Source organism: Zalophus californianus, chromosome 7, assembly GCF_009762305.2.
Source record: "Zalophus californianus isolate mZalCal1 chromosome 7, mZalCal1.pri.v2, whole genome shotgun sequence".
In the NCBI taxonomy this organism is placed as follows: Eukaryota; Metazoa; Chordata; class Mammalia; order Carnivora; family Otariidae; genus Zalophus; species Zalophus californianus.
In genome coordinates, this window is record NC_045601.1 from 37,439,072 (window position 1) to 37,466,535 (window position 27,464).

Sequence of the window (27,464 nt, forward strand, 5' to 3'; positions counted from 1 at the left end):
TCTCATTGGCTAAATATCTTTAGCTACACAATTTTGCACCTAAGTCACATATCAATTGAGAAACAAGTACTATGTATACCCGATAATCTGGCTACATTTATTTTGTATTATGAAACTGTTACGAGTATACTGGTCACTTAATTTAAAAGGCTTACCTTCATCTGGGATCACAGGTATTAGAAAGAGCATAAAATACACAATTTTGAAAATGTAATTTAAGATACTGAGTTTTAATACTATAAACATAGAATATAAATTAAAATTAAATTTAAAGATGTTTGAAACCACATATTTACTTAATATTCTTCATATTTATAAATTGGTCCTCAGGATACATGAATTTTCTACATTTTCTCCTGAGTATAATCTGGGTTTCCTCTGGCCACATAGTTTGAAAAAGCAATAGGATCAAAAACAGTAACAAATGTCCTGAGTCAGTATTCAGACAACTTAAAGAACTCCAGTCCAATATGTTAAGGTTTTCAACTTTATGGTTTAATTTATTTTTTTGTAGAATCAGTGGGTTATACAAAACAACTCTTCTGCCAGACATCTACTTAATATATGCTTCTCCTTTAATGACAGAACTCTGTGCTCAGAGAGACAAAGTGCCAAAAGCAATAAAATACTTAGGAATAAAATGAACCAAGGAAGTGAAAGACTTGAACATTGAAAACTACAAAACACTGAAAGACACAAAAAGGTATCCCATGTTCTTGGATTGGAAGAATACTGTCAAAATGTCCATACTATCCAATGTGATCTATAGATTCAATGCAATTCCTATCAAAATCCCAATGGCATTTTTCACAGAAATACAAAAAAACTATCCTAAAATTTGTATGGAACCACAAGAGATCCCAAATATCCAAAGCAATCCTAAGAAAGAACAAAGCTGTAGGCATCATGCTTCCTGATTTTAAGCTATATTAATCAAAACAGTATGGTACTGTCATAAAATCAGTCACACAGACCAGTGAAACGGAAGAGAGAGCCCAGACATATAGCCAACTAATTTTTGACAAGACTGTTAAGAACACACAATAAGGAAAGAACAGTCTCTTCAATAAATGGTGCTGGGAAAACTGGATATCCACATGCAAAAGAATGAAACTGGACCTCTTACATCATACAAAAATTAACTCAAAATGGATCAAAGACATAAATGTAAGACCTAAAACCATAAAACTCCTAGAAGAAAACATAGGGAAAAAGATCCTTGGCATTGGTAGTCTTGGCAATTATTTCTTAGATAAGACACCAAAAGTACACACAACAAAAACCTAAAATAAACAGGTAGAACTACACCAAACTAAAGGGCTATTGCACAGCAATAAAAATCATCAATAAATTGAAAAAGCAACCTACAGCATGGGAGAAAACACATGCAAATCATGTATCTGATATCCAAAATGTATTTAAAAAAACTCACACAACTCAAGAGCAAAATAGCAAATAAACCAATTAAAAAATGGGTGAAGGACTTGAATAGACATTTTTCCAAAGAAGACATACAAAAGACCAAAAGGTATATGAAAAGGTGCTTAACATCACTAGTCATCAAGAAAACACAAAACAAAACCACAATGAGATAGCATCTCACACCTGTTAGGAAGTCTATTGTCAACAAGACAAGAGATAACAAATGTTGGAGAAGATGTGAAAAAAAAAACGAAAATTTTATACACTGTTAATGGAAACATAAATTGGTGCAGCCATTAAAGAAACAGTATGGTAGACCCTCCAAAAATTGAAAATTGAACTGCCATATGATCCAGAATTCCCATGCTTAGGTATATATCTAAAGGAATTAAAATCAGTATCTCAGATATCAGTATCTCAGATATCTACATGCATCTGTAGATGTATGCTCATTCACAACACCCAAAATATGCAATCAACTTAAAAGTCCTTGAATGGTTGAATGGATAAAGAAAATGTGTATGTATACACCACAAATATTGTATGGTACCATTTATATGTGGAATCTTAAAAAAAAAACAAAAAAATGCCAAGCCAATTCATAGAAACAGAAAATATAAGGGTGGTCACCCGGGAAGGGAGGAGGACAAGGGGAAATAGGGTGATGTAGATCAAAGGTACAAGTTCTGAAGATCTAATGCACAACATGGTTGTTATGGTTAATAATACAGTATTGTATACTTGAAAGTTGCTAAAAGTAGATGTGATGCAATGGATGTATTATCTTGATATTGGTAGTCATTCCAACATATATATGCATCAAATGACATTGTACACTGTAAGTATATACAATTATTTTTGTCAATTGTTTGTCAATAAAGTTAAAATATCATTTCCTCCAGACTCCCCTGCAACTAGTAGCAGTTGTATGACAAGTTCAAGTCAATAGGATGAAAAGCTCCTTCTCTTCAGATACAGGTACCACCCTTTCTGTTTGTTCTTTTGTCCTCTCGTACAGAACACAAAAGTGATTATGTGGAAATGCAGCTGCTATTGAAACAATGGGGATATAAAAAAAGGCCTTCACCCCAAAGACTGAGAGGAAAGATGGAGTTCAAGACCCTGATGAAACATTTAAGCCATTGCAGTAGTCCTAAACTGCCACTCCCCCATTTCTGCTGAGGCTGCTATATTTGGGATTTCCATAACCAATCTTTACTTCTCCCAAAGTCCTTTATATCATGGTTTAAACCACAATTATAATTTATCAGTATCTACTCCTCACTGGTTAAAATTATAAGTTGAAGTGACTTTGATACTAAACAAAAGATTTTATATAAATTCTTTTTGTGAGTTCTCCCAGCTCTAGTATCTTCTATTTATTTCAAAACTTTGAACCTTTTATGCAATTACTTCATATTTGAACACTGCAAAAGCTTTCAAAGTAGTTTCACTGTCTCTATTATCTCTTAACCCACTCATGGTTATTAGAATAATCTTAAACAAAAAATAAACATTTTCTTTACTTATAACCCCACTCAAAGAATCTCACTGACTACCTCCTGTCTCCTGCACTGACTCTAAATTCCTGATGGTTCACTTTTCCCAGAATTTGGAAGTCTTCCATACAATCTCTTCAATCTCAGCATATATGCCCCTGCACTCTAATCTTGAGCTCATCTTATGGTTTGTTCCTTCCTCCTTGTCTGTACCATTTCCTATGTGTTTTCTGCCAACTTTCAACCCTCCATTATCCTTTCCCACCATGTTTGAATTTGGTGTCCGCTACCAAAAAAAAAAAAAAAAAAAAGACAAAACAAAACACCTTGAGGAAGTTTTTCTGATTCAAATCCTTTACTGATTACTATGACCTTGATTTACAAAAAAATATATATATATATGTACAAATATTTAAGCAAACTCTATAGTAAAAACCCTCATATAGTTAGATGGTATTCTTGAACGTAGGGATATTGTTCCTCTTTCACTCTACTTGAGTGCTTAGCACATAGCAAGTACTAAAATAAATGAGTATGTCCTACATGATTATTTGAGTGTACAGTATACACTTACAAATTTAGAAACTATTCCTAAGATGACACTCAAAAGATCTTATTAGATCTCAAAGATACATGTGCAGGTATGGTTCATTAATACTTAATCTACTTAAAATCTAAATTGATCAAAAATGTACATATATCACTGACAATAAATAGGTATTTATTTTATTAGAATTAGATATGTTCTTTCCCTCCGAGCACTAAACAGCCTAGTTACAATGAAAATCTAAGAACATCTAATTTTCATAGCACAGGGTGCTCTATGCACAAAATTACAGGGTTAGGAGAATTTAATCAATTTACTGATCTGATTGTCTCACCAACCCACCCCCTCTCATCCCCCAAGTGCTCCATACTGGGATTTGTAGCTAGGTATATTGTATTTATAAGTACATGATATTATAGGTAGAGTATACTTAAATACTATATGACAATTTTAAAAATAGAAACTTTAATGATTTAAGTTATAATTAAAACTTCAACAAGTTTTCTAAAATAACTGAAAATCTTGCATAGTCTTAAAAATTTCATTAACCAAATTGTTTATGCAAGGAAATTACTGAAAGATATGTATTCTTTTTATATCATGGGCTTCATAATATAAAGAGTAAAATAATTTTTTGAAAATAACTATAGAATAAAAGTTTTATAAAAGAAAAAATTATTTTCAAGGCTCTAACTTCATCTTACAATACAAATCAAATGTAACTCTACATTAATTAGACTGCACCGGTTCTTCCCTTCATTGTAAATATAAAAATAATAGCACAATCCCAACTTTATTTTCAAATTTGAATTTTTAGTATTTGTCTTACAACTGCAAAGCCTTAAAATTAAAGTCAGTAGGGATCAAAATGAATGTTTTCTTTATTTAAATCTTGGCAGCCTTAACTCTCAAAGCCCAGAGATAAAATTTGATTTAAAAGCCCACTAAGAACAACTGCTTAATCAGAAATCTGGACTTCACAATTAAGGAATATCATCACCCACAAAATATGGTGGGGAGGAACTCCTATGGCCACAAAACATAAAAATGCTCATTTTCATTTAATGCTTTGTGGATCAGAGCGAGGGAGAACAAAAACAGGGATTTTTTTCTTGCTTTACTAGTTACTGAAATCCCTATATGGTAGTTTTAGATCTTCATCATAAGCACATATTTTTATACACAGATAACATTATTTTTCTTTACACTGTGATATCCTAGTTGTGGTTTAATCCCAACTCATATAAATTTCTGAAAATATTTAATTAGGTAACAATTCCATTTTAGTATTCTTTGACCCCTAAGTTTATAGTATTTAAAGTAGGATTAGGCCAGCTGATCTGAGTTCATTATAATGCTACCATCCCCAGTGGTGTTTGGTTCTATTTGAAAATTAAGAAATATAAAAATTCCAGTCATTTTCACAACCAGGTCTCAAGACTTACCAGGACCTTTTCCTAAAGCCTTTTTATCTACATGAAAATTGCCAACCACAGGGAATTTTGAGCATGATTATGAGCTATCCAGTTACTTCTCTCTGAATCTTAGTTTCCCGATTTATGATTTAAGTGAGTAATTGTAAATAACATCTATTTTATAGGATTCTAGTAAGAACTAAATACCTTTACCATCATGCAGATGGGGTGTCTTCTGACCTGGTTTTATTCAGTCATGATTTGCCTGTGTATTAAATTTACTTTATATGTCCCATACCATTTCAGCAATTCTCCTTCATGCCTCTCAATTCTGGTTGGGTGGGTGAAAAAAATAGCTGGAGAGAAACAAGAAACAAATTTCCTTCATTCAAGTTTTCTTTGACATATAATAAAGTGATCATTTTATTCACCCATTCACAACAGCAGATTTTGGAGAGAAAAGCAACCTTGACTGGAAAATTACATTTAGAATGGAATGGGGGTGGGGACAGCACCAAACACGGAGGGTCACATTGTCACAAGAATTAGGATGTCTGAAAAGTTCCACGTAGGAAAATTAGAGCTAGTAAACACTGAGGGCAAAAAGTGGTGGTGACACTACTCTGGAGAGTGAAAGCAGCAGAAATTTTGAGATTTCATAAATAGGGAAAGGAAAATCTATCTCAAGAAAAATTTTAGATGCTTTCTGGGTAAAATGCTAGAGAAAACCCTATAGTGTGCCTTTAATGGATGAGTAATGGAAGATGTATTATCTGCATTATTCTTTAAAACCTCTGAAAACAGGTTTCTGTTTTCTTGAATGTGACACAGCAAAGACCAGGCTAAGTGGTCAATTTTAAGTGCCTTCCATTACTCACCCATTCACCAGATATATAACTGAGTGTGCAACTGATACAGTCCCAGTAGCACATTTTGCAGGGCTACCCTCTAGAATTCTAGATCACAGATTTAGTACCAGATGACTCTAAGATATTATAGAACTAAGTCTAGAGTGCATTTTCACCATGCCTGTCAAATTCATGGGAGTCAGGATGCAATGGATTGAGTACAAAACAAATAACTGTGTGCTATTATGGTTCCTGGTACAGCATCATAAAGGAAAGAGACATTATTGAGTACAATTTGAGAAGTTTCCTTTCCGTGCTGAATATACAAAGAAGTAAATCCTGTATTGCATTATTTATTACCTGTGCAACATATACAGAAAGTCTAAGAAACTTCCTTAGGAAATTGCAAATGGGACATGAATTTTAATCCAACTTACATAGATACAAGATGGGTGAGATAAGATTGATGGGGGAGATATGCTTAGATGAGTTCAAACACTTTTGCCCCTATCTGTTGCCAGAGACCAGATTCTTTAAGGACCTGGCTGCTACTATTGGACTTAGAACAAGCTTTGGAGCCAATGGTACAAGCTAATTACTACCAGAAACGAGAAAATTTTGGAAAATACCATGCTGAGAAAGAGAACATAACTGAGTCATGGCTAGGGCATGTCAAGAAAAATGCCAATTTTTTAAGTTTTCCAATAGGTTGTGAACTCAAATACTTAAAGAGGTTCAGGGTTAACATACATAAGTAAAGCAGGCCTGATTAAGTGGAGTGAACAAAAGAATGTTGTCATCTGAAAGAAGCTACTATTTAGGCCCAACTGATTATGGATGTATTATTGCCATATTGTCCAATTAAAAAAAAAGCCAGAAGTTAAATTTGCAGGTGAAATTTAATTTTAAAATGTAATTAATTCAATTAAAAACATCAAAACTATGTGTGTCAAACAAAACTCTGCAGCCCAAATATAGCACTCGAACCACCTAGTTCATGGTGGTTATTATACCCCATTATAGATGGACAGCTGATGAAATCCCTCCAATATGAACATAAACACTACCCCCAGCTGATCTAGTTGTTATGAAGTCAACATACAAATCCCAAATACTCTTTATTTAGCAGTATACTGTCTTCAGGTAGTGCTATCATGAAAGAAAGAGATTTCAGTTCCTGTGAGTCCACAAAGAATACCTGACTTGAGACTTAACAGACATAAGCCATTTTTCTATTAAAATACATTTCTATGTTAACTTCAAAGGTTTTTATAATAAAATTTAAGTATACAGGCCAATACCATCCCAACCTAACCAAGATATACCTTTGAAACAACATCTTCTAACAGTTTTCCTTTCATTATATGTAGCTTTATGATAAATCAAGAAGAGTATGAATCTTAACTCTGAAAAGCTTGTTTTCAGTACAATTACTAAAAAAAAAAAAAAAAAAAAAAAAACGGGAAAAATTAGAAATGAAGAGAACATAGGAAAAACAACTAAATGCAACAGACTGAAGAAAAGTTACCAATAAAAAAGTTTCTCTCTTTTGGGCTTTTATTCAAATGAAATTAAAGAGAGTAGGGAGCTCAGAACTGTTATAATCATGGTGATTCATGGACTTCAGACAACATGGGTTAAGGCTCTGATACATCCAAATAGAATGTTCTCCATATTAGCTTTCTCAGAAACCAGTCTATTTTATAAAAATAAAGATTTTATTTATTTCACAGAGAGAGAGAGTGAGAGCAGGAACACAAGCAGGGGGAGTAGGAGAGGGAGAAGCAGGCTTCCCGCTGAGCAGGGAGCCCGATGTGGGGCTTGATCCCAGGACTGTGGGATCATGACCTAAGCTGAAAGCAGACGCTGAACAACTGAGCCACCCAGGCACCCCACTGTTTTTTATTTTTATTTTTTAAGAGTTAGAAGGAATGTTAAAAACTACTGCCTTCAAGTCCTTAATTTTATAGAGGGAGAAACTGAAGCTACTTTGCTTAAGTGTAGTTAATGGAAGAATCGAGATGGTCATCTAGATTTCTTAAAACAAGCAACAAAGTTTTATCCTTTGGATTATTTTTGGAGTTTGGTAAGGTCATGATATATATATATAAAGATGCATATCTGGCCATATGTAACTGAAAGAATTGAAACTACATCTCCATCAAGCCCTGCCCTTTGAAAAAGCAGTCCTTTTAGAAATTAAATAAAAATCTGTATATGGGCTTTGAGGGATTAAATAATTAGAAGCTCTTCCCCTAGAAGAGCTTATATTCCACGGGCAAAATCAGAAATGAATATAAAATGACAATTAAAAATATAAACTGAAATATAATTTAAGACAGCATGAGAACTATCACAAGGCAGGTAATTAATTGCCCAAAACTGTATCACATACAGGATATTCAATCTAGCCTTTTAAAACTTACCTCTATTAATAAAAGCATCTGCCTTTGTAGCATTATTTAGTGGACAAACTTTATTTTTTCAAACTTTAAATATCAGTAAAACAAGATACAGCAGCTATAAATGAAACAAATGATTTCTTGAAGTTAGTGAATACAACTTCTCTGTCTCCAAGAGCACAGTGTTCCCCTGCCTCACTTTTCTATGGTGCTTATTAGCTTTGAAGCCCTAAGAGCACTGAGTCCACTGCCTTAACACAGAATATACTGGCCAGCATGAATTTTTATTTAGACACAAAAGTTTCTGATCAAAAACATTTTAGAGTCATAAAATATACTTTAAAAAGAGATAAATGAAAGTTAGAGTTTGTATAAAACAACTCCAACTCTAAGGAAGAGACATTTAAAACTATTTCAAAGACAAACCAATATTTTTACCAACTTTCTGCTTAGAACAATTAACAAAATAATGATTGGATGATCTTTTAAAAATTTCTAATAGGTATAATTTCTAAACAATAACTATTTGCATTTTCCTGAAACACTTATTCATGAAAATATTGGCTGTAACAATTTTAAAGTAAATAATTTAACATAAAACCTCCGTGTGAAAAGTAGTCTTTCTCACATGAGTTTTATTAAAAGTACCTTCCTACATATTACTTCATGCTAAGTTAAATTTACTAACTTCTGTTTCTGGATGGCTTGGAATTAGGATGACCAACTAACTGTCTCAGTTTGCCTGCAAATGAAGAGTTTCCTGGGATGGAGGATCTACAGTGCTAAACTGGAACAGCTGGGCAAACTGGGACAGGTGGTCACCCTCACTGAAGTAAACTTATGGCCAACCAGTGTTCCCTCTGAGAACAAAATTAAGTAACATACAGAAACCATTTATATGAAGACAAATGAGATCTGCTAAGGCAACAAGAAATGGAAAGACTAAGACTCCAGAGAGAACAACAAAAAAAGTAAGCTAATATTTGCAGCAAATTTTACCTTGGAGGCATCTGCCAATTCTAACAAAGGAAGAAGGTTGAGATTCCAGGCTGCTATAGCAGAGCTTTTAACGGAGACGTAGAATGTTGGATTACAAGGTCAGTCTTTTCCTTCGGGGTATTTACGGAATTCTTAGGCCTATGTGGGAAAGACTCTGAAAAGTGAAGCAGAGTTTCTGGAATTCTCATGTGTCAAAAATTAGCGTTCAGTACAATGCCAGAAGAAGAGCCACTAAAAAACATAATCAAGCTCCCAGTTAAAACACATGGAAGGCCAAGGGCAAACAAGAGATGAACTGAATCTCTTCCAAACTACAACTCAGGCATGAGTTAGCACAGTCACTGATTAGATTAAGGTGATCAGCCATCACTGTCTGCCTAGTGCAGGAGAGAATTTTTTTAACAAAATATCCAGATTTGAGAAAAATTTATTAGGCATGCCATAAGACATAACCACATGAACAAAAACCAAAAGAAAAAACAAAAAGAAGAGGAAGAAAAACCACCTCAGATAACCCAAATATTGGAATTCACTGATAATTACCTTAAAATACAATTAATATGTCCAAGACAAGAGAGGAAAGGGTGGGTAAAATTAAGAATTTCAACAGATGAATCAGATGCAGGCATTCAAGGGGAAAAAAAGATCTGTAATTTAGAACTTATCAGATGTGTTTGAGAGCAGATGAAACAGAGCAGAAGACAAAATTAGTGAACTCAAAGACAAGTGAACAGAAATATCCAAACTACAGAGAAAATATTTAGTGTAAAAAGCATTAAGAGTATAAGAGATACCTTCAGAAGTCTAATAATAAGAGTGTAAAAGATGGGGCGCCTGGGTGTCTCAGTCAGTTAAACATCTGACAAGCTCAGGTCATGATCTCAGGGTCCTGGGATCCAGCCCGAGGGGGCTCTGCACTTGGCAGGGAGTCTGCCTGTACCTCTGCCCCTCCCCCTGCTAATGCTCTCTTGCTCTCTCTCAAAAATAAATAAATAAATAAATAAATAAATAAATAAATAAATAAATAAATAAATAAATAAATAAGAGTGTAAGAGATACCCACAGAAGTCTAATGATAATACATAATTGGAATCCCAGAAGAGGAAAAAGAAAATGGGCAGAATCGATATTTGAAAAGATAACAACTGGGGCGCCTGGGTGGCTCAGTCATTAAGTGTCTGCCTTCAGCTCAGGTCATGATTCCAGGGTCCTGGGATCAAGCCCCAGAGCAGGCTCCCCGCTCAGCAGAAAGCCTGCTTCTCCCTTTCCCACTTCCCCTGCTTGTGTTCTCTCTCTCTCTCGCTCTCTAATAAATAAATAATCTTTAAAAAAAAAGATAACTAAGAATCTTCCAAAACTGATGAAAGGTACCACCCTATTTTTAGAAAATTCAGGAACCTCAAGCAAAATAAAAATGAAAACAAATAAATCTAGGGAAATTAATCATACTAACACTGCTAAAAACCAGAAAGGAAAACATTTGCTAATAGGAAAAAAAAAAAAAGACCTATTGCTGTAAGTCTTATGAACTTCTCAAAAAATGATGGAAGCCTAAAGATATGGAATAACATTTTTAAAGTGCTATAACAGTCCATCTAAAATTCTACACAAAAATATCTTTCAAATTTAAACATGAAATTTTTGGGGCACCTGGGTGGCTTAGTCAGTTGAGCATCTGCCTTCAGCTCAGGTCATGATCCCAGGGTCCTGGGATAGAGCCCCATATGGGGCTCTCTGCTCAGTGGGGAGCCTGCTTCTCCTTCTCCCTCTGCCTGCCACTCCCCCTGCTTATGCTCTGTCAAATGGACAGATAAATATTAAAAAAAAAAAAGACAAAATTTTTTCACAGACACAAACAGTATTACCAAGAAATAGACACTAAAGAAAATATTGAAGGGAGTTCTTCAGGTAATTTCAAAAAAAATTCCAAAGAAAAAAAATGGAATTGTAGGAATGATCAAAGGGTAAATATGAAGGTAGATATAAACATACACTGAATACTGGCAGTATCAAGTAATAATTCTAGTGTGGCTTAACAAACATAAAATTAAAATAAGCAGAAGACAGAAGTAGGTAAATGGAATTACAATGTTCTGAGGTTCTAGAATTAGTCACAGGTACATGTTGTAATCTCTAGTAAAAGACTGCATAAATAGATTAATAAATAGTATAACAAGTCAATGATACATATTATAATATCTAGTATAACAATGTATAACTAGGGTAATAGAAAATAAAATGAACCATAAAATTCAAAAGAAAACAAAAAAGAAAAGGCACTTAAAATTGCTTGATCACACAGAAAACAATTAGTAAAAGAGTAAATATGAACCCAAATGTAGTAGTGTTACATTAAATATAAGTGGACTACAAACTTTATTTACTAATATTATCATATTGGATAAAAGAACAAAACCCAAATATAAGCTAATTACAAGAGACACACTTTAAAGAATACAGAATGTTTGAAAAGTATGATGGAAAAATACATATCATACAAATACTAACTGAAGAAAACTCATAGCTAGTCACAGAGAATTCCAAGACTCAAAAAAGAAAATCGCACATAGATGACAGTATAAGAAAATAAAGCAAATGGTTTTAAATATAATAAAAGCAAAATCTCAAAACTCTATCCCTCACTATATCCAATCAAGAAAGTATTACACTTCAATGTAGCTGATATAAGGAGGAAACTAACTACAGCATGTCAATGGGCCCATCAAGTTTTATTGGTAATATTTAGAAATATTAGTTGGATACAAGATTTTGACTACATACCTCAAGTAAGAGGAATGATTTAAATGACAAATTAATAAATATCTATCCCCAGAGCAGGACAATTCATTTATCTACTTAATGAACCAACCATTTCTTACTGTCTGGATTTTGCTTAAATACCCAGAAGCCAGCATATTGCCATGTGTTTGTTAAATGAACAAGGTGGGTAGGTTTGAACCTAATGTATTTGGGCAACCATAGAGCACAACTTGCAAGAAAAGCAGCCTCTGGAGTAGTAATCTGTCATTTGGCAACTTGAGTTTAAGCAATATAGCCAGATTAGGAAATGATCTAAAACAGGGGTCAAACTTTCTGTGAAGAGCCAGATAGAAAGGGGCACCTGGGTGGCTCAGTCGGTTAAGCGTCTGCCTACAGCAGGGAGTATGGCATCATGAAACTCATCTCCAGCCACCTCTGTACTGAATGTCAAGATTCAAATACCAAAGAGAAGGACAACTAAACACCCCTCCTTAGGTACTATAACCCACCTTCACGTTCAGCAATCAAGGCCTAAAAGTGTTTAAGGGATAGATTGGGAAGGAGAGTACATAGCCAAAAACCAGTTACTACATTACAGATGAGGAAATTGAGCCAACATTTAAATTACTTGTTCAAGGTCTCACAGGCCCTCCTCAACATGCAGAACACAATTCACTTAGTCTAAAATTAGTTTTTTCCCACCTCTGCTGGAACTCATATCCTAGATTCTCTTCATCTTTTCTAATGCAGGTGTGAGGGATGGGTGGCATATAACTACTTCAAGATACAGAAGACAAGTCAATAAATTTCTCCTACTATTCCTCTATCTTCATTATGTCTTGATTCTGGCTTTCTTCAATCTCTCTCATGAACATGTTCGAGTTATAATTGTTTACCAACACAGTAAAATTCCTACCTATAACAAAAAACTTCCCAGAAGAGATGCTAAAGCCACATAGATGCTATTACTGCCTCTACTGACCCATACCTCTACCAACTCCCCCCTTCCCACCCCACTCCCCAGACTACACACACCTCTTTTGGTCTTGTATTTTCCTGCTGGTTAGCAATATCATGGTCTGCAATGACGGGGGCAAAAACCACCAGGCTTTTCCAAACACCCAATTAGAATCCTATTTTGCCCTTCAATTGGAGAAGCTTAATCAGCCCACTCTCCTAGTTTTCATACTTAAAGGTTAAGGTGAGGCAGAAAAGTTGCATATAGAAGCCTAGTAGAATGTAATAAGTCTATTATTTGAAAGTCTTTTCAGGAAATGGTAGTGGGCCTACCTGCACTATGATGATCATCTGTCACAATATAAGAAATAGAAAAGATGGGAAAATCTCATTTTTTAAAAAATGGGATGATTCATGAATTTGCATGTCACCCTTGAGTGGGGCCATGCTAATCTTCTCTGTATTCCTCCAATTTTAGTGTATGTACTCCCAAAGCAAGCACAAGGGGAAACCTCATTTTTAAAATAACTTAAATATTAACTTGGAATATATTAGTTCTAGTTGTCCTGGATCCAAAATTCCCTAATCTAGCTCTTAAAGTGAAGTCAAGTGAAAAATATTTTTTATATCACATGTATTTATAGAATTCTTCAGCATGAATTACATATTCTAGTTGCATGTTTTTCAAACTTACACTTCTCATGGAAAATCTTAATATTTATCTATAATTTATCTTTATATTAAACAATTTTATATTAAAATGTGTATTTATATTGCAAATAAGATGTTGAAATCTTGGCACATTAATGCTTTATAAGTATTACATTAAACATAATTCATGAAGCTTTCTGTTCAAGACTGACACCACACACACACACACACAATTTCCCTCCTTAGACTCCATTAAAATAATAAAGTATAAAAGGATATAAGCCAAAATTGAAAAGATACAGATATTTAAGAGAGTTCAGGAAACTTCTAGATGCAGAGTGCTGAGGTAGAGCCAAAGAAGACACAGGTAACAAGAGAAGATGCTTCAGCTAACCTGCCCAGGCAGAACTCTGGGGTTTCTCCTGAGTCCAGACAGCCATGTACAATGGAAGAAGAGAGTAAAATAGGGCAATAACAAAATGATTAACAGGTGATCTATGTGTGGGACAGTCCATTCCCCAAAACTTTATCCCAGAAAAAAGAAGTGTGGGACTAGAGATTTTTGTCTGAAGAAATTAAATAAATTACACAGGGGATTAGGTCACTAGAATGGATGTACATAGCATATGATAAAGTCCAGATATATGGATATAAACATATATCCATACATGAGACTCTGAAAAGTACAGAGAAAATAGCAGACTAGCTAGAAACTTGAGACCAAAAAAAACAGTGATGAGTACCCTGGGTTTTCTCTTTTCCATTTCTATCCTAGACTAGATACTAGAGAAGGCGGCAACTCAGAAACACCAATAAGCACAGACAAGAGAGGGAAAACCAAAAATCCTCCAAAAAAACCTACTTTCTCTAACCAAAAGACAAGTGGTATCCTAGCAAAAAAGAAAATTTTAGACAATAACCAATCTGTTCCAAGCCAAAGAGCACAGATAAAAACTGCAGCCTCTGTTCCCCACCCCCCCTCAGCAACTATCAAGTAGGCAGCCTAGACTTTTACTCTTGCAGGGACATAATGTAGCATTCTAAATCCAGCTGTCAGGGTGGTGTCGGAGAAGACCATCCTGAGCCCAGAATTTCATCCACAACTAGCTGTAAGAAGGAATCCCATCCTCTCATTGTTGGGGAGGTATCAGAACCTACTGGAGAGGCAGGACCCTTACCACTCAGTAGTAATGATAGTATACCCTCACAGTCAATGAAGACCTCATAAGAAGTCTGGTATTTCACACTCATGCTGTGGTAACAAAAAACTCTATCCCTTCCCCCTCGGGTAGTACTGGAGACTAGTCAAGTTGGGACTTTTCACCATTGCTCAAGGGTAACATGACTACCTTCCCACATCAGTGGAGTACAGGTGAATAGCAGTAATAAGGTGCCTCCTCCCTCTCCCAACCAGGATGGTATCAGCAAAGACCTAGGGGGGAGCCTAAACTCCCACACTTTACCAAGCAATAATGAGACAGCTCCTTCCTTCACCATCACTGGCCATCAACAGAGGCTAAGTAGAGAACTTGGACTTCTATCCTCACCAGCAGTAACAAGGCAGTACCATGTTTTATCCACTAGAATGGTGCCAGAAAAGTCCTGTGATAGCACAAGATTTAAATAAAATCCAGTCTTGTAACGTCCAAGTTTCAATAAAAAATATCACACATAATACCAAGTATCAAGATTGCAAACTGAATGATAAAATTTCAACACCAAGATGGCACAGATGTTAGAATTATCAAACAAGGATTTCAAAGCAGCCATCATAAAAATTCTTGAGTAATTACAAACACACTTAATGAAAAAAAATAGGAAGTCTCAGCAAATATATATAAGATATAAAGGAAAAAAACAAATGGAACTTTGAGAACGAAAAAGTTATTAAACTTTATTATTAAACTGAAAAAAAATGGGACAACAGAATAGGGAAACAGAAGAAATAACCAGTGAACTAGAAGACAGAACATAGAAATTACCCAATCTATGAGAAAATACACAACCCCCCTTCCCAAAAAAAGGCCTCAGGAATTTATGGAACTTAAAAAAAAAAAAACTGACATTTATGTCATTAGAGACCCAGAAAAGAAGATGGATGGGGCTAAAAAGTATTCAAAAAAGCAATGACTGAAAATTTCCCAACTTTGGCACAAAAAAAAAAAAAAAACCACACACACAGATTCACAGTGTGACCTCCAAATAGGATATATGCAAAGACATCCATGCCACAGCACATCATATCAAACTTCTAAACAAAGACATAAAACAAAAATCTTGAATGTAGCCAGAGAATGTATTAATTACACTTTTTTTCATCAAGGAGCATGGAAGCCAAAAGGAAATGATACAACATTTTTCAAATACAAAAGAACAGTCAAACCAGAATTCTCTATCCAGTGAAAATATACTTCAGGAATGATGGGGAAATCAAGATATTCTCAGATGAAGGAAATGAAGAAAATTTGTCACCAGCAGCCCTACCCTAAAAGAATAACAAAAGGAAGTTCTCTAAACAGAAAGGAAATGATAAAAAGTAAAATCTACAAGACAATGATGAAGAAATCAAAGATGTAAATAAACAGAGACATTCCATACCCATGGACTAGAACCCTTAACATAGTAATGATGCCAATTCTCCCCAAATTGACACACAGGTTTGATGCTATTCCTATCAAAATTCTGGCAAGATTTTTTTTTGTAGATACAAACAAAATCATTCTAAAATTTATATGGAAAGGCAAAGGAACTAGAAGAGCCAAAACAATTTCTTTTTCTTACCAGTTTTCAACAAGCATTTAAGTCTTTATCCCTGATAACTTTTTAAAAACATGGAACGCTTCAAGAATCTGCAAGTTATCCTTGCGCAGGGGCTATGCTAATCTCTGTAACATTCCGATTTTAGTGTATGTGCTGTGGAAGCCAGCATGAGCTAAAACAATTCTGAACAAGAATCATGTGAGAAGAATCACTCTGATTTCAAGACTGATTATATAGCCACAGTAATAAAAACTATGTTATTGGTGAAGGGACTCAGACAAAGTAATGGAAAGAGAACTCAGGAACAGCCCAGCCCACACAATATGACTAACAGATTTGTGACAAAAGTGCAAAAGATCCTCAGTGAAGGAGATACAGTCTTTTCAAACTAATGGTGCTGAAATAATATTTACAGACAACAAAATAAATCTTGACCTAAATCTCATACCTCATATAAAAATTAGCTCAAAATAGGGGCACCTGGGTGGCTCAGTTGTTAAGCGTTTGCCTTCAGCTCAGGTCATGATCCCAGGGTCCTGGGATCACCCCACATCGGGGTCCCTGCTCCGAGGGAAGCCTGCTTCTCCCTCTGCCACTCTCCCTGCTGGTGATCCCTCTCTCGCTGTGTCTCTCTGTCAAATAAATAAATTCTTTAAAAAAAAAATTAGCTCAAAATAGATCAGACTTAATCTATTATGCCAACTTAATCTATTATGCATTATAAAACTTGTAAAAAAAATAATAATATAGGAGAAAATCTTCAGGACCAAGGGCTTGGTTAAGAGTCCTTAAACATTACACCAATACCATGAGGGGGGAGACCCAATTAAGATGGGCTTCACCAAATTAAAAACTGTTGATCTTCACAAGACCCTGTTAAGAGGGTAAAAGGCAACAGAAAAAAAAAATATTGCAAACCACATATCTGACAAATGACCATACCTAGAATAAAGAACTCTTAGAATTCAACATTGGAAAAACAAACAATCCAAATAGAAAACAGTCAAAAGAAATGAAGAAACATTTTACCAAAGAGGAAAAATGGATGAGCAATAAGCATGAAAATATGTACATCATTAGCCATTAGGGAAATGGAAAAAAACATGAGACACACTCCCATCAGAGCAGCTTAAAATAAAAAATAACAATACCAAATGTTTATGAGAATGTGAAGAAACTGGATCTCTCATAAATTGCTCATGAGAATATAAATGGTACAGCCATTCAGGAAAACAGTTTGGTCATTTCTTTTTAAAAAACTAAAGATAAACTTACCATTCAACCCAGCAATCACACTCACAGGCATTTATCCTAGAGAAATGAAAACTTTTATCTGTATAAAAACTTGTACACATTGGTTCATAGAAGCTTTATTCATAATAGCCAAAAACTGGAAATAATCAAAATGCCCTACAATGGGTGGATAGCTGCAGAAACTGTGGTACATAAATACCAGGGAATACAATTCAGTAATAAAAAGGAACTGCTACATACAACAACTTGGATGGATCTCAAGGAAGTTATGCTGAGTGCGGGGGAATCCCCAAAAGTCATTACCTGTATGATTCCATTTAAAATGATAAAATTATAGAGCTGGAGAAGAGATTAGTGATTGCCAGGGCTTAGGGATTGGAGGGGAGGGGTGTCCATAGAAGGCTAAATGTTAACTATAAAAGGACAGCATGATGGAGAACTTTCTGGTGATGAAATAGTTCTATATCTTGACTATAGTGGTGGTTACACATGATAAAATGGTACAGTATTACACCCACATGGTGCTAATATCAAATTCCTGGTTGGGGTTATACTATAACTATTAACCACTGGGGAATAAAAATAAAAATAACTATCAGATAATACATAATAAACTTCTAAAGGACTCCTTAGGGGAAATGAAACACCCATCTATTAAACCTACTTAAAATAAGTCAGTCTGCTCTACTATTTTTTTTGGCTCGTAAAGAGAAACAGGTTTTGAAAACACCTTGCTGATGTTTCTAGTTGAGAAATGTCAATAATAGTATAAAGTAAAAATTGCATTATGTGACAGCATTAAATAGTTAAAATCAGTATTAAAATGTACCTAGATTGACTGCACATTGTCTTTCTTCAGAAATTAAATTGATTCCATAGTTAACTGTAACTAAATCTAAATCCTTATAAACAATTCTAAAAGATCTCTTCAAACTACTACATATGTAAAATGTCATTTTGTTATGTAAAACATTTGTAACACCAACAAAATGGAAGTAAAATGAAGCCACTAAAAGTGAATGAAACAATTCCTCAAAAAAAAGTTATATGTGTTTGATATTCCAGAATCAGTAAATATATATATATATACACACAAATACACACATCCCTCAACTAGTCAATATTTTAATAATACACAATCTTAATAGATATGTAAAAAGTACTTTCACGGTCTGTTACCACCTAAAATAATACATCATATAATTTTCAAAAATGTGTTCTTTGACTTCTAACCTCTGCTCTTCTTTAGAATTACCTGTGGGGGGGGAAAAATGAAGATTCATATTATACCCAAGGCAAATAAAACAGAATTCCTTGACAAAAAGTTAGATCATCTTATGTGCATAATATGCAAGACTCTGAGTTTATAAAACCCAATTTGGAAGGTGATTATGGAATCTTTTGCCTTATAAATGGTCCTAGACTTCCCCTAAAATAGTCCACCTTTATCAAAAAATGTGAAAAAAGCAATTCTCAAAATATGGTTTTATAGTCACTTCTGAATGTCTATTTCTTCAAAAGTAAGCCAAAAGTATCCAGATTAGCGGTTCCCAACTTGAGGTTTGTAGACAATTTAGTAATCTAGGGAGTTAAAGAATTTTCCAAAAGTCAAAAATCCTATTATAAATCAGGCATTAACAACTATAAGGCAATACAAATCCACTGCAACACCAAATTTCTTATAGTTGAGCTAGAATTATATCAATTTAGAGACAAAGACTAGTCATTATATTCTTAAAAAACTCATTAGGTAGACAACTTTCAAAACATATAGCCCATGAGAAAATAAAATAAAATCAGATCTTTAGCTATAAAAGACCGGAAGCAGTAGACCAGAATATATCCAGACATTTTTTTAAAGAACTTACCTACTTATAGGTAACTACACCTATAATAAAAACCCTAAATTTAAAATACGCACATACACTCTACAAGCTCTTAAGTCTTACTTCTACGTAAAAAAAACAAAAAACAAAAAAAAACTTATATTGCCTTTAATAGTCTAGAAACATATTGGAATATAAGCAAAGTTGAAGCCCCTAAAAAAGTACCAGGGCATGCACATTTCTAAGCTTCCACAAAGACCATCAAATAGGTCTACATCCCAGGCCAGTACTTGTATTCTCTGGTTCTACATGTTAGCATGAGCATTACAAAAGAAAGTACGACATACTCAAATTTGCTGAGTATATTATGCACCCAAATCTTTAAGATGCTAAGTTAAACAGAGTTCGACAAGTTTATTTACCTCCGTTTCTCATAAACTTTCATAAACCTTACATAACTATATTATTTAAAGATGAAAGCACTGCAGAAGGCTGGATAAGAGGTACATGGGAACTCCATTATTATTTTTGCATTTTCTGTGAGTCTATAATTATTTCAAAATAAAAAAAAATAAACAAAAGTCTACAAAGAGGTAGACTGTCAAAAATAAATCTCTCTCCCACATCATCCCCCAGTCAACCATGGTTGCCAATTTCTTGCATATTATTTTAGAAACAAGCTCTCTATATAACATTGTGACTAGTCAAAGAGATACAGTAGGTCATCTAAATTTATCTGACCCCCAAAACTTCTTATGGTGGGCCATCTATTAAAATCAAATGAAAATAATAATCTTGGAGACATATTTAGAAAAAACCATCCTAGGCATCATATTCTTACATTACATAGAAATACCAGTAAGAAGCAACTTTCTCTGCTTATATAAGTGATTTGATTCATAAGTCACTCAAATCTCAAAACAAGTAATTAGGAAAACTTAAAATGATCAAGAAGTTTTCATAAATTTCAAGGTGATAAACCTTCTCAACTATATACAGCCTACTATAAATCATACAGGTTAGCAGCCAAACATTCATTTCCCTTTAGTAATGATAAAGCAGTGGCCACGAATCTTTCCATCAGAAATTCATAAAATATATATATAGAAAATCTCCATAATTAAACCCAATAACATAAAAAGCCAAACATCCCCCAGCTGTAGGCAGCTGCCTAGGTTGCCATGTACCTAGGCAAGAGTTACACTGCTAGGGAAACAACAGCTGATAACTGTTTAGCATCCGTGCCAACTCTGTTGTTAACTATACCAGATGCCAGCATAACTGTGGGGGAGGGGGAGCAAAACATTAGTCAACAAAGCTGAATAAGGAATCCAAAGCAGAGAGAAATGATATACTAGATATTTTTTTAAGCTAATTCTTGCTCAAGAAAAGAAAGTCAGATTTTACCTTTGCTGCAGCCTGTACATGCTCCTTTTTAATGACTCCACACTTACTCTCAAAAGCATTCATTCTGGACTCTTCTGCTAACCGACGAACAAACAGTAAACAATTCAGATGCACCTTTAAAAGAGAAAATTCAAAAGGATTTTTAAACTCAAACACTGATGCTTTGAAATGATTTTTAAAAAGATTCCAAAATTTGTTGTAATATTTACTAGTGTGCTTAAGTCAATTCACTTTTATTTAAAGTAACACAGAATTCAATTTACTATAAGTCCAACTTAAATTCCATACAAAAGAGACTTAGTTACTGCAAACATAAACCAAGGCTATATATAAGGCTGACCAAAGGCCATAGATAATAACATTATTGTAAAGCATAATTACTAAGCTTATGTAGGACTCTAAAGTAGCAAATATTCTTGCTTCCAACTCCAAATAAATTTAAATTCATAATGGGATTTCCCAAAAATTTAAAAACAAAACATATCACCAACTGTTTAATGCTAATCATCTCTCATCCTACAATCCATGTGTTGAAGATTTTTTAACTAGATATTTAATTTGAAATATCTATTCAAAACCATGTTAATAATTGAAATGTTGGGCGCCTGGGTGGCTCAGTTGGTTAATCGACTGCCTTCGGCTCAGGTCATGGCCCTGGAGTCCCGGGATCAAGTCCCACATCGGGCTCCCTACTCGGCGGGGAGTCTGCTTCTCCCTCTGACCCTCTTCCCTCTCGTGCTCTCTCTCATTTTCTCTCTCTAATAAATAAATAAAATCTTTAAAAAAAATTTTTTTTTAAATAATTGAAATGTTAACTTTACTGGAGTGAAAAGTATATATATAAAGGTCAAGTTACATGTCATCCAACATATCAAAATAATCGTATCTACTATTAATCTTTGAGGCTCTTAAGAAATTAAAATGGATAATATAAGCAGATAAATAATAAATATTATTTAGGTACAATTAGATAATATCTCTAATATATTGGTGATTTATATATTATATATTCTTTGCAGTTAGAATACTCATCTAATATTCACTATGTGTACTGCACACAACCACTCCCCCACAGTTTACTAAACATTAATCAACTAGGTAATGTGGTGTTTTAAATTTAAATATTATGCAGAAATCTTTAGTGGATGGTTATAGATGTTGAAGAATGTTTTAGTGATATCTGGGAAAAAAAAGGACTTTGGGAATTTAAATTTAATAAGATAAAGAACCTATGGAAGACATCTTCCTTTGGTACTTTTTTGATGCACGGTCTTCTTTAATTCTCACAAGAACTCTAGGGTAAACCACCCAATTCTGATTATGTAATACCATGTTATTCAATTCTTTTTTAAACTTCCAAGGACATCCCATTTCCTATTGCAGCAAAAACATTCCGTAACATGGCACAATTTCCTGTTAATCTAGATTTCCTACTTCTAAAGATAAATAGCTTCCAGATATGCCCAAGATAAATTCCAGTACTAAACCCCACTTGACTAGACTTTTCCAGTTTCATCTCTCAGCTTACAGTTCTATAGTGATTCTTTTGAACTTCTTTCCGTATTCAAATAAAACCTTGCCTACAGGCATTCTACTAATTTGTAAACTTCTCTGAAAAGTCCAATTCCCCCTAATATCTGTTATGCACCCTGAACTTCCTACCACTGCACATACTACACCATGCAGCAATTTTTCATCTGTCTTCCTCAATCAAATACAAGGATAAGAACTATGTTTATCTTCCCCAACATTATATCTTCAGTGATCTTTAGTCCATGGCACAATATATAGTAGGTAGTCAACAATTATCATTGCATGAACAAAAGATCCCTCCATATCTCCCCAAATTAGGCAAAAAAAAAAAAAAAAACTTTTTAGTCAATCCCAAATAAACCACACCCACTGTTTTAGAGAACTGATGGTGTTGGAGGGGAGTGCAGTGGGGGAAGGATGGGCAAATGGGTTCAGAGGTATAGGAGATACAGGCCTACAGTTACAGAATGTAAGCCATTGGAATGAATAAGTCATGGGAATAAAAGGCACAGCTTAGGGAATACAGTCAATGTATTGTAATAGCCTTGTATGGTAGTCATAGCTACACTTGTGGTGAGCATACCATACAAACTTGTTGATCACTGTTGTGCATCAACTATACTTCAATTTTGAAAAAATGAAAAGCAAAAATGAAAAGGGAAAAAACAAACAAATAAAAAAAACCACACTGTTTTGAGACCTAGTTCACCCTATTAACCTACATGGAAAGTCTCTTCCTCTTCATAAGCATGAGCCATAGGTACTGAGACAAATTACTATTACTTTTTTGACTCTCATAGAATTTTTTTAAGCAACCTAATCCTCTCTCATAAAACTGTTGAGTGGTGCCACTCAAATGCATAAGGTTTTTTGGGTTAAGATTTATTTATTTTAGGGGCGCCTGGGTGGCTCAGTCGTTAAGCAGCTGCCTTCGGCTCAGGTCATGATCCCAGTGTCCTGGGATCGAGCCCCGCATCGGGCTCCCTGCTCTGCGGGAAGCCTGCTTCTCCCTCTCCCACTCCCCCTGCTTGTGTTCCCTCTCTCGCTGTGTCTTTCTCTGCCAAATAAATAAATAAATGATTTATTTATTTTAGAGAGCTCATGGGGGCAGAGAGAGGCAGAAGGAGAGAAGCTCAAGCAGACTCCCTGTTGAACACAGAGCCCCAAGCGTGGCTCAATCTCATGACCCTGAGATCACAACCTGAGCCAAGCGGCGCCTGGGTGGCTCAGTCATTAAGCATATGCCTTTAGCTCAGGTCATGATCCCAGGGTCCTGGGATCGAGCCCCACATCGGGCTCCCTGCTCCGTGGGGGGCCTGCTTCTCCCTCTCCCACTCCCTGCTTGTGTTCCCTCTCTCACTGTGTCTCTCTCTGTCAAATAAATAAATAAAATCTTTAAAAAAACAAACAAACAAAAAAAAACCTGAGCCGAAATCAAGAGTTGGATGCTCAACCATCTGAGCCACCCAGGCACCCCCGCACTAAGGTTTAAATTAAAATAGTCAAAACAAAAACAAATTTTAAGGTATTCAGCTAGACATTCAAATTTGAAAAAGGCCATTCCATCAAAAATTTACTTGAAAAAAAAAATCACCTTGCTTGAAAGGTAAATCAAAAGATAATTTACAAAGAAATATCCATTCCTTAACAGTGTTAATTGACCAAAATACTGGGCCAGTCTGATTTCCTCCTCCCTTCATCATAGGACTTTTGAGTTTTACATAAACCATAAGCATCCAGTTATTTCCTCAGTGAGAAATCTGAAAAACAACTGAGCCATGAGAAAGCTGAACAATTTATTCAGATTAACAGATGTACTCACCAGTACTGGCCCTGGGGATATACAATCAAATAAAGCATAAAACAAAACAAAAAGCCAGTGCAAAAGAACTATGAAATAACATAAATTATGAGTAAAATGTTAGAAATATCAACCCACATTAGTTACAATGCATTCCCAGCATTATCTGTAGACTCATAACGTTCAAAGTATTATGCCAAACATTAGAAATACAAAAAATTCCCAATTCAAAGTTCCCATCCGATGAGAGAACCAAACCCATAAGAAATTAAAGGCAAATGTGTGACAAGAGACGATAAAGTTGGTTCTCAGATTAAGGAAGTGGCTGGCATTTGAACTGGATTTTGAAATTGGAGTTTGCCAAGTGGAGTAGAATGAGGTCATCTTCAGGCAGAAGAAAGACAATATAACAAAAGACAGCATAAAAGTAGATTAGTTTTGTATTAAAGATAATGAGAGACACAAAAAGGAGATCTGTATGGTTCCTTCCTCTCAAAAAGCTGCGTACCACACCGGGAGACAAAATTACATATGAAACTTACAGAACAGTGTCAGAGTCTCAATAGCTAAATTCTATGATGTAACTCTTATACTGCTATCAAAGTTCAGAAAAAAGAGATCAAAACAGACTGCCTTAATTGTAGAGAAGTTGATGGATGATGTGCGACACTTGCCTGGGTAAGATTATGAAGTGTCAAAGGTGAGCAGGAAACCATAAGCAAAGAAACCAGGGTGATGCATGGCATATACAAGACAGTAAGAGAACCAATGCAAGTCAAAGGTGAGCATACAACCTAGGAATAGGTACCAACAGAAAGAACTTCCTTTCCCCTACCAGTGCAATTCCTTTTCTTTCCCACACCACCTGGATCCCAATCCCACTCCACAATAGAGCCCAGGTGTCCATGGATCACTTTGAGGCAGACAGCTGTGGATGTGGGAGGACTCTACTTGAGAAATTTCTGCCAAACAATCTGTACCAGCTGGTAATCTCCTAAATATTCCTAAGCAGGTACATTTCCTCTCCATTTAGAACCCCAGCTCCAATGAAAACTCCAGAATAAATTCCTGAAAACGTTCTGCAGATCAATTTCATTTAATCCAGTTCACTTAGGTTACCTTTATCACCACTGGGCAGGGGCATTCAAAACAGTAGGCATAGGTTGACCCTTGAAAACTTCTTTTATAAATACAGTACTGTAAATGCATTTTCTCTTTGTGATTTTCCTAACATTTTCTTTTCTCCATCTTACACTACTGTAAGAATACAGTATACCTTTACAAAATATGTGTTAATCAACTGTTTTATGTTATCAGTGAGGCTCTGGTCAACAATAGGCTATTAGTTAAGTTCTTGGGGGAGCCAAAAGATATACATGGATTTTCAACTGTTGGGGGTTAGAGGGGTCATTCAAGGGTCAACTATACTGTCTTTCCCTACAGGGTCTAAGAAAAGAAGGGCAGGAGGTAGTAGAACAACTACATTTCCAAGAAAGCTGTTTTGGCTTCAGAGACCAAGTAATGGAAAAGTAAAGACAATTCTATAGTAGTGTAGCAAAAAGAGAAATGCTGCACTTGCAGGCAACAGATGGAAAGGCAGTAGTGAACCTGGGGACGCTGTAGAGAAGAGAGTTGGAAAAACCCAATGTAGCTTAAGAACACATGGATGATGCATTTGAAGACATTCTCCATGCCCTATGCCCTGGCTACCAACAATTCTTTACCTTGATTTCCTGGAAATTAGGTGCCCACTTATAATGGCTCCTTTATTCAAAAAGCTCTTGTGACAAAAGGGAGGAGGTGTCTCTTACGGTTTAAACCTAGGGAAAGAGTGTTTATTCTGCTAGAGAAATACATGTTCCAGGCATTCAACATAAAAACTCCAAATTTTTTCAACACAGAAATATACAGTGGTTTAGTTATGGCTATTAAGTGAGCATTATGCTGCAGGAATTATGAGTCAGATAAACAAGCTTTCGTGGTTTGCCTTGAATATTCACTAACAGGTGCTCTATTTGTCTAGGAAAATGAATTCACAGTTGAAAACATACTAACAAGTAAACTTGAATCAGGGTTCTTTAATAACTAAGCTAAAGTACGGGAAATAGGGAAAGATGTTTGGTTAACAACATAAGAAAAGGAGGAAGGCAAAGAAAGAGGCACGCACGTAAGAGGCATGTCAGTAATGCCTTTTACAATAGTTCAATAAATATGACCCTGCCTGAATTCCAAAATTTATTTTTTTTTAAACTGTATCTTTCACACCTTTCGCAAGTACACTAAGCGCAGTACCAGACTATGCTCTGGAAAAGTGATATTTAAAAGCCATAAGCAGAAACTTAAATTAGTTTCCCCCCTTAAGATGATATGGCTAATAGCCTCCCGTTAAAAAAAAAAAAAAAAAAAAAAAGGTCCGTATATCTACATTTCAGAGGGCCCCAGGCAACTAAGCGTCAGGAATATGAACTGACCAGTCAGGCGGGGGCAAACCTGCCTCGTCATTGCTGGAAACGCCTTAAACGTAGCCCTGACGGTGCTAGGGGTGGCAAAATAAAAGCTGGGGTTTATTTCCTCTACCTCCCTCTTGCTCCATTCCCAGCCAAAGAAGGGACAGAATCTCACCAATAAGTCGCCACTTGTCTCTAGACGAAGGTGAGGCTTCTGTCGCTTGAAGACGTGCTTAAGAAAGCCCCGGGGAGCCTTCCGTTTTATATGCTTTCTCTGCGAGACTGTGGTGGAGAACGCCATTCTCTCCCTCAGGCACTAGCCTCCTTAGCTTCCGAGATCCTCCCGGGACTGCACAGAAATTCACACCGGAGTCAACAGCAGGAACAACTCAGCCGCTACGACGCTTCTTCAGGCCCCCAAACCCCGGCCCAAACGTTTGAATCCGCCGCGGTAAGAAAGCGCCCGGCGCTCGGTAGTGACGTCAGCCGGGCGCAAGCCCCGCCCCCGTAGTGCCGGCTGTTCTTAGAAAACACCCTCGGTGGAGACCCTGTGATGTCCTTAAAGGTCCGAGGCTTCCTTTAATCGCCATTTGTATTGCACCTGCGCTTTGGAAGTATTTCTCCTGTATTTCACAGGAGTGTTGAGAAACTGGAAAATGTTGGCATGCCAAGGCAGTTACACTTATTCAGTATACTGAGCCTAATACCGGTGGACTAAGAAGTAGATGACTAGAAGTTTGTGATGTTTTATCAGGTTTCCTAAAGAACCAATGCCTTCCTAGCAAGGCATGATTTTCTAATATTAATAGCTAACAATTTACACTTTTACGTAATTTCACTTGATCTTACTTGAAGTCTTTTCATGATTCTAGCTTTTTTGCTGTTTTTTTACAAATGCTTCTCCCTTTCATGTTAAGGCCCCTGCACTCAACCTTG

General features: G+C 35.5%; 1 protein-coding gene and 2 non-coding genes across 4 annotated transcripts; all 3 read right to left on the minus strand.

The window, feature by feature from the left end:
- Positions 1-5,170: 5,170 nt before the first annotated feature.
- On the minus strand, positions 5,171-26,974 carry CENPW (centromere protein W). Of its 2 annotated transcripts, none has more exons than XM_027604177.1 (3): positions 26,704-26,974; positions 20,748-20,861; positions 5,171-5,239 (listed from the first exon to the last, which is right to left on the minus strand). In XM_027604177.1, exons 1-3 carry the CDS (start codon positions 26,827-26,829, stop codon positions 5,186-5,188), a joined length of 294 nt encoding a protein of 97 aa, XP_027459978.1. In that variant the 5' UTR covers positions 26,830-26,974; the 3' UTR covers positions 5,171-5,185. The 2 variants fall into 2 exon arrangements, with proteins under 2 accessions (XP_027459978.1, XP_027459979.1); XM_027604178.1 differs by lacking the exon at positions 5,171-5,239 and adding an exon at positions 17,615-18,769 and having other exon boundaries at positions 26,704-26,973.
- On the minus strand, positions 13,246-13,351 carry LOC113928133. The gene has a single exon (XR_003521814.1). It is a non-coding gene; the product is annotated as a U6 spliceosomal RNA (small nuclear RNA).
- On the minus strand, positions 16,326-16,429 carry LOC113928138. Its single transcript, XR_003521819.1, has one exon. It is a non-coding gene; the product is annotated as a U6 spliceosomal RNA (small nuclear RNA).
- Positions 26,975-27,464: the final 490 nt, after the last annotated feature.

Coding starts and splice junctions, on each gene's coding strand:
- CENPW (XM_027604177.1), bottom strand. CDS start 26,829: ATGGCGTTCTCCACCACAGTCTCGCAGAGAAAGCATATAAAACGGAAG. Junction 20,862..26,703: donor AGACAAGTGGCGACTTATTG/GTGAGATTCTGT, acceptor TCTCTTTTAAAG/GTGCATCTGAATTGTTTACT. Junction 5,240..20,747: donor ATGTACAGGCTGCAGCAAAG/GTAAAATCTGAC, acceptor GTTTCTCTCCAG/CTATTTTTTTCACCCACCCA.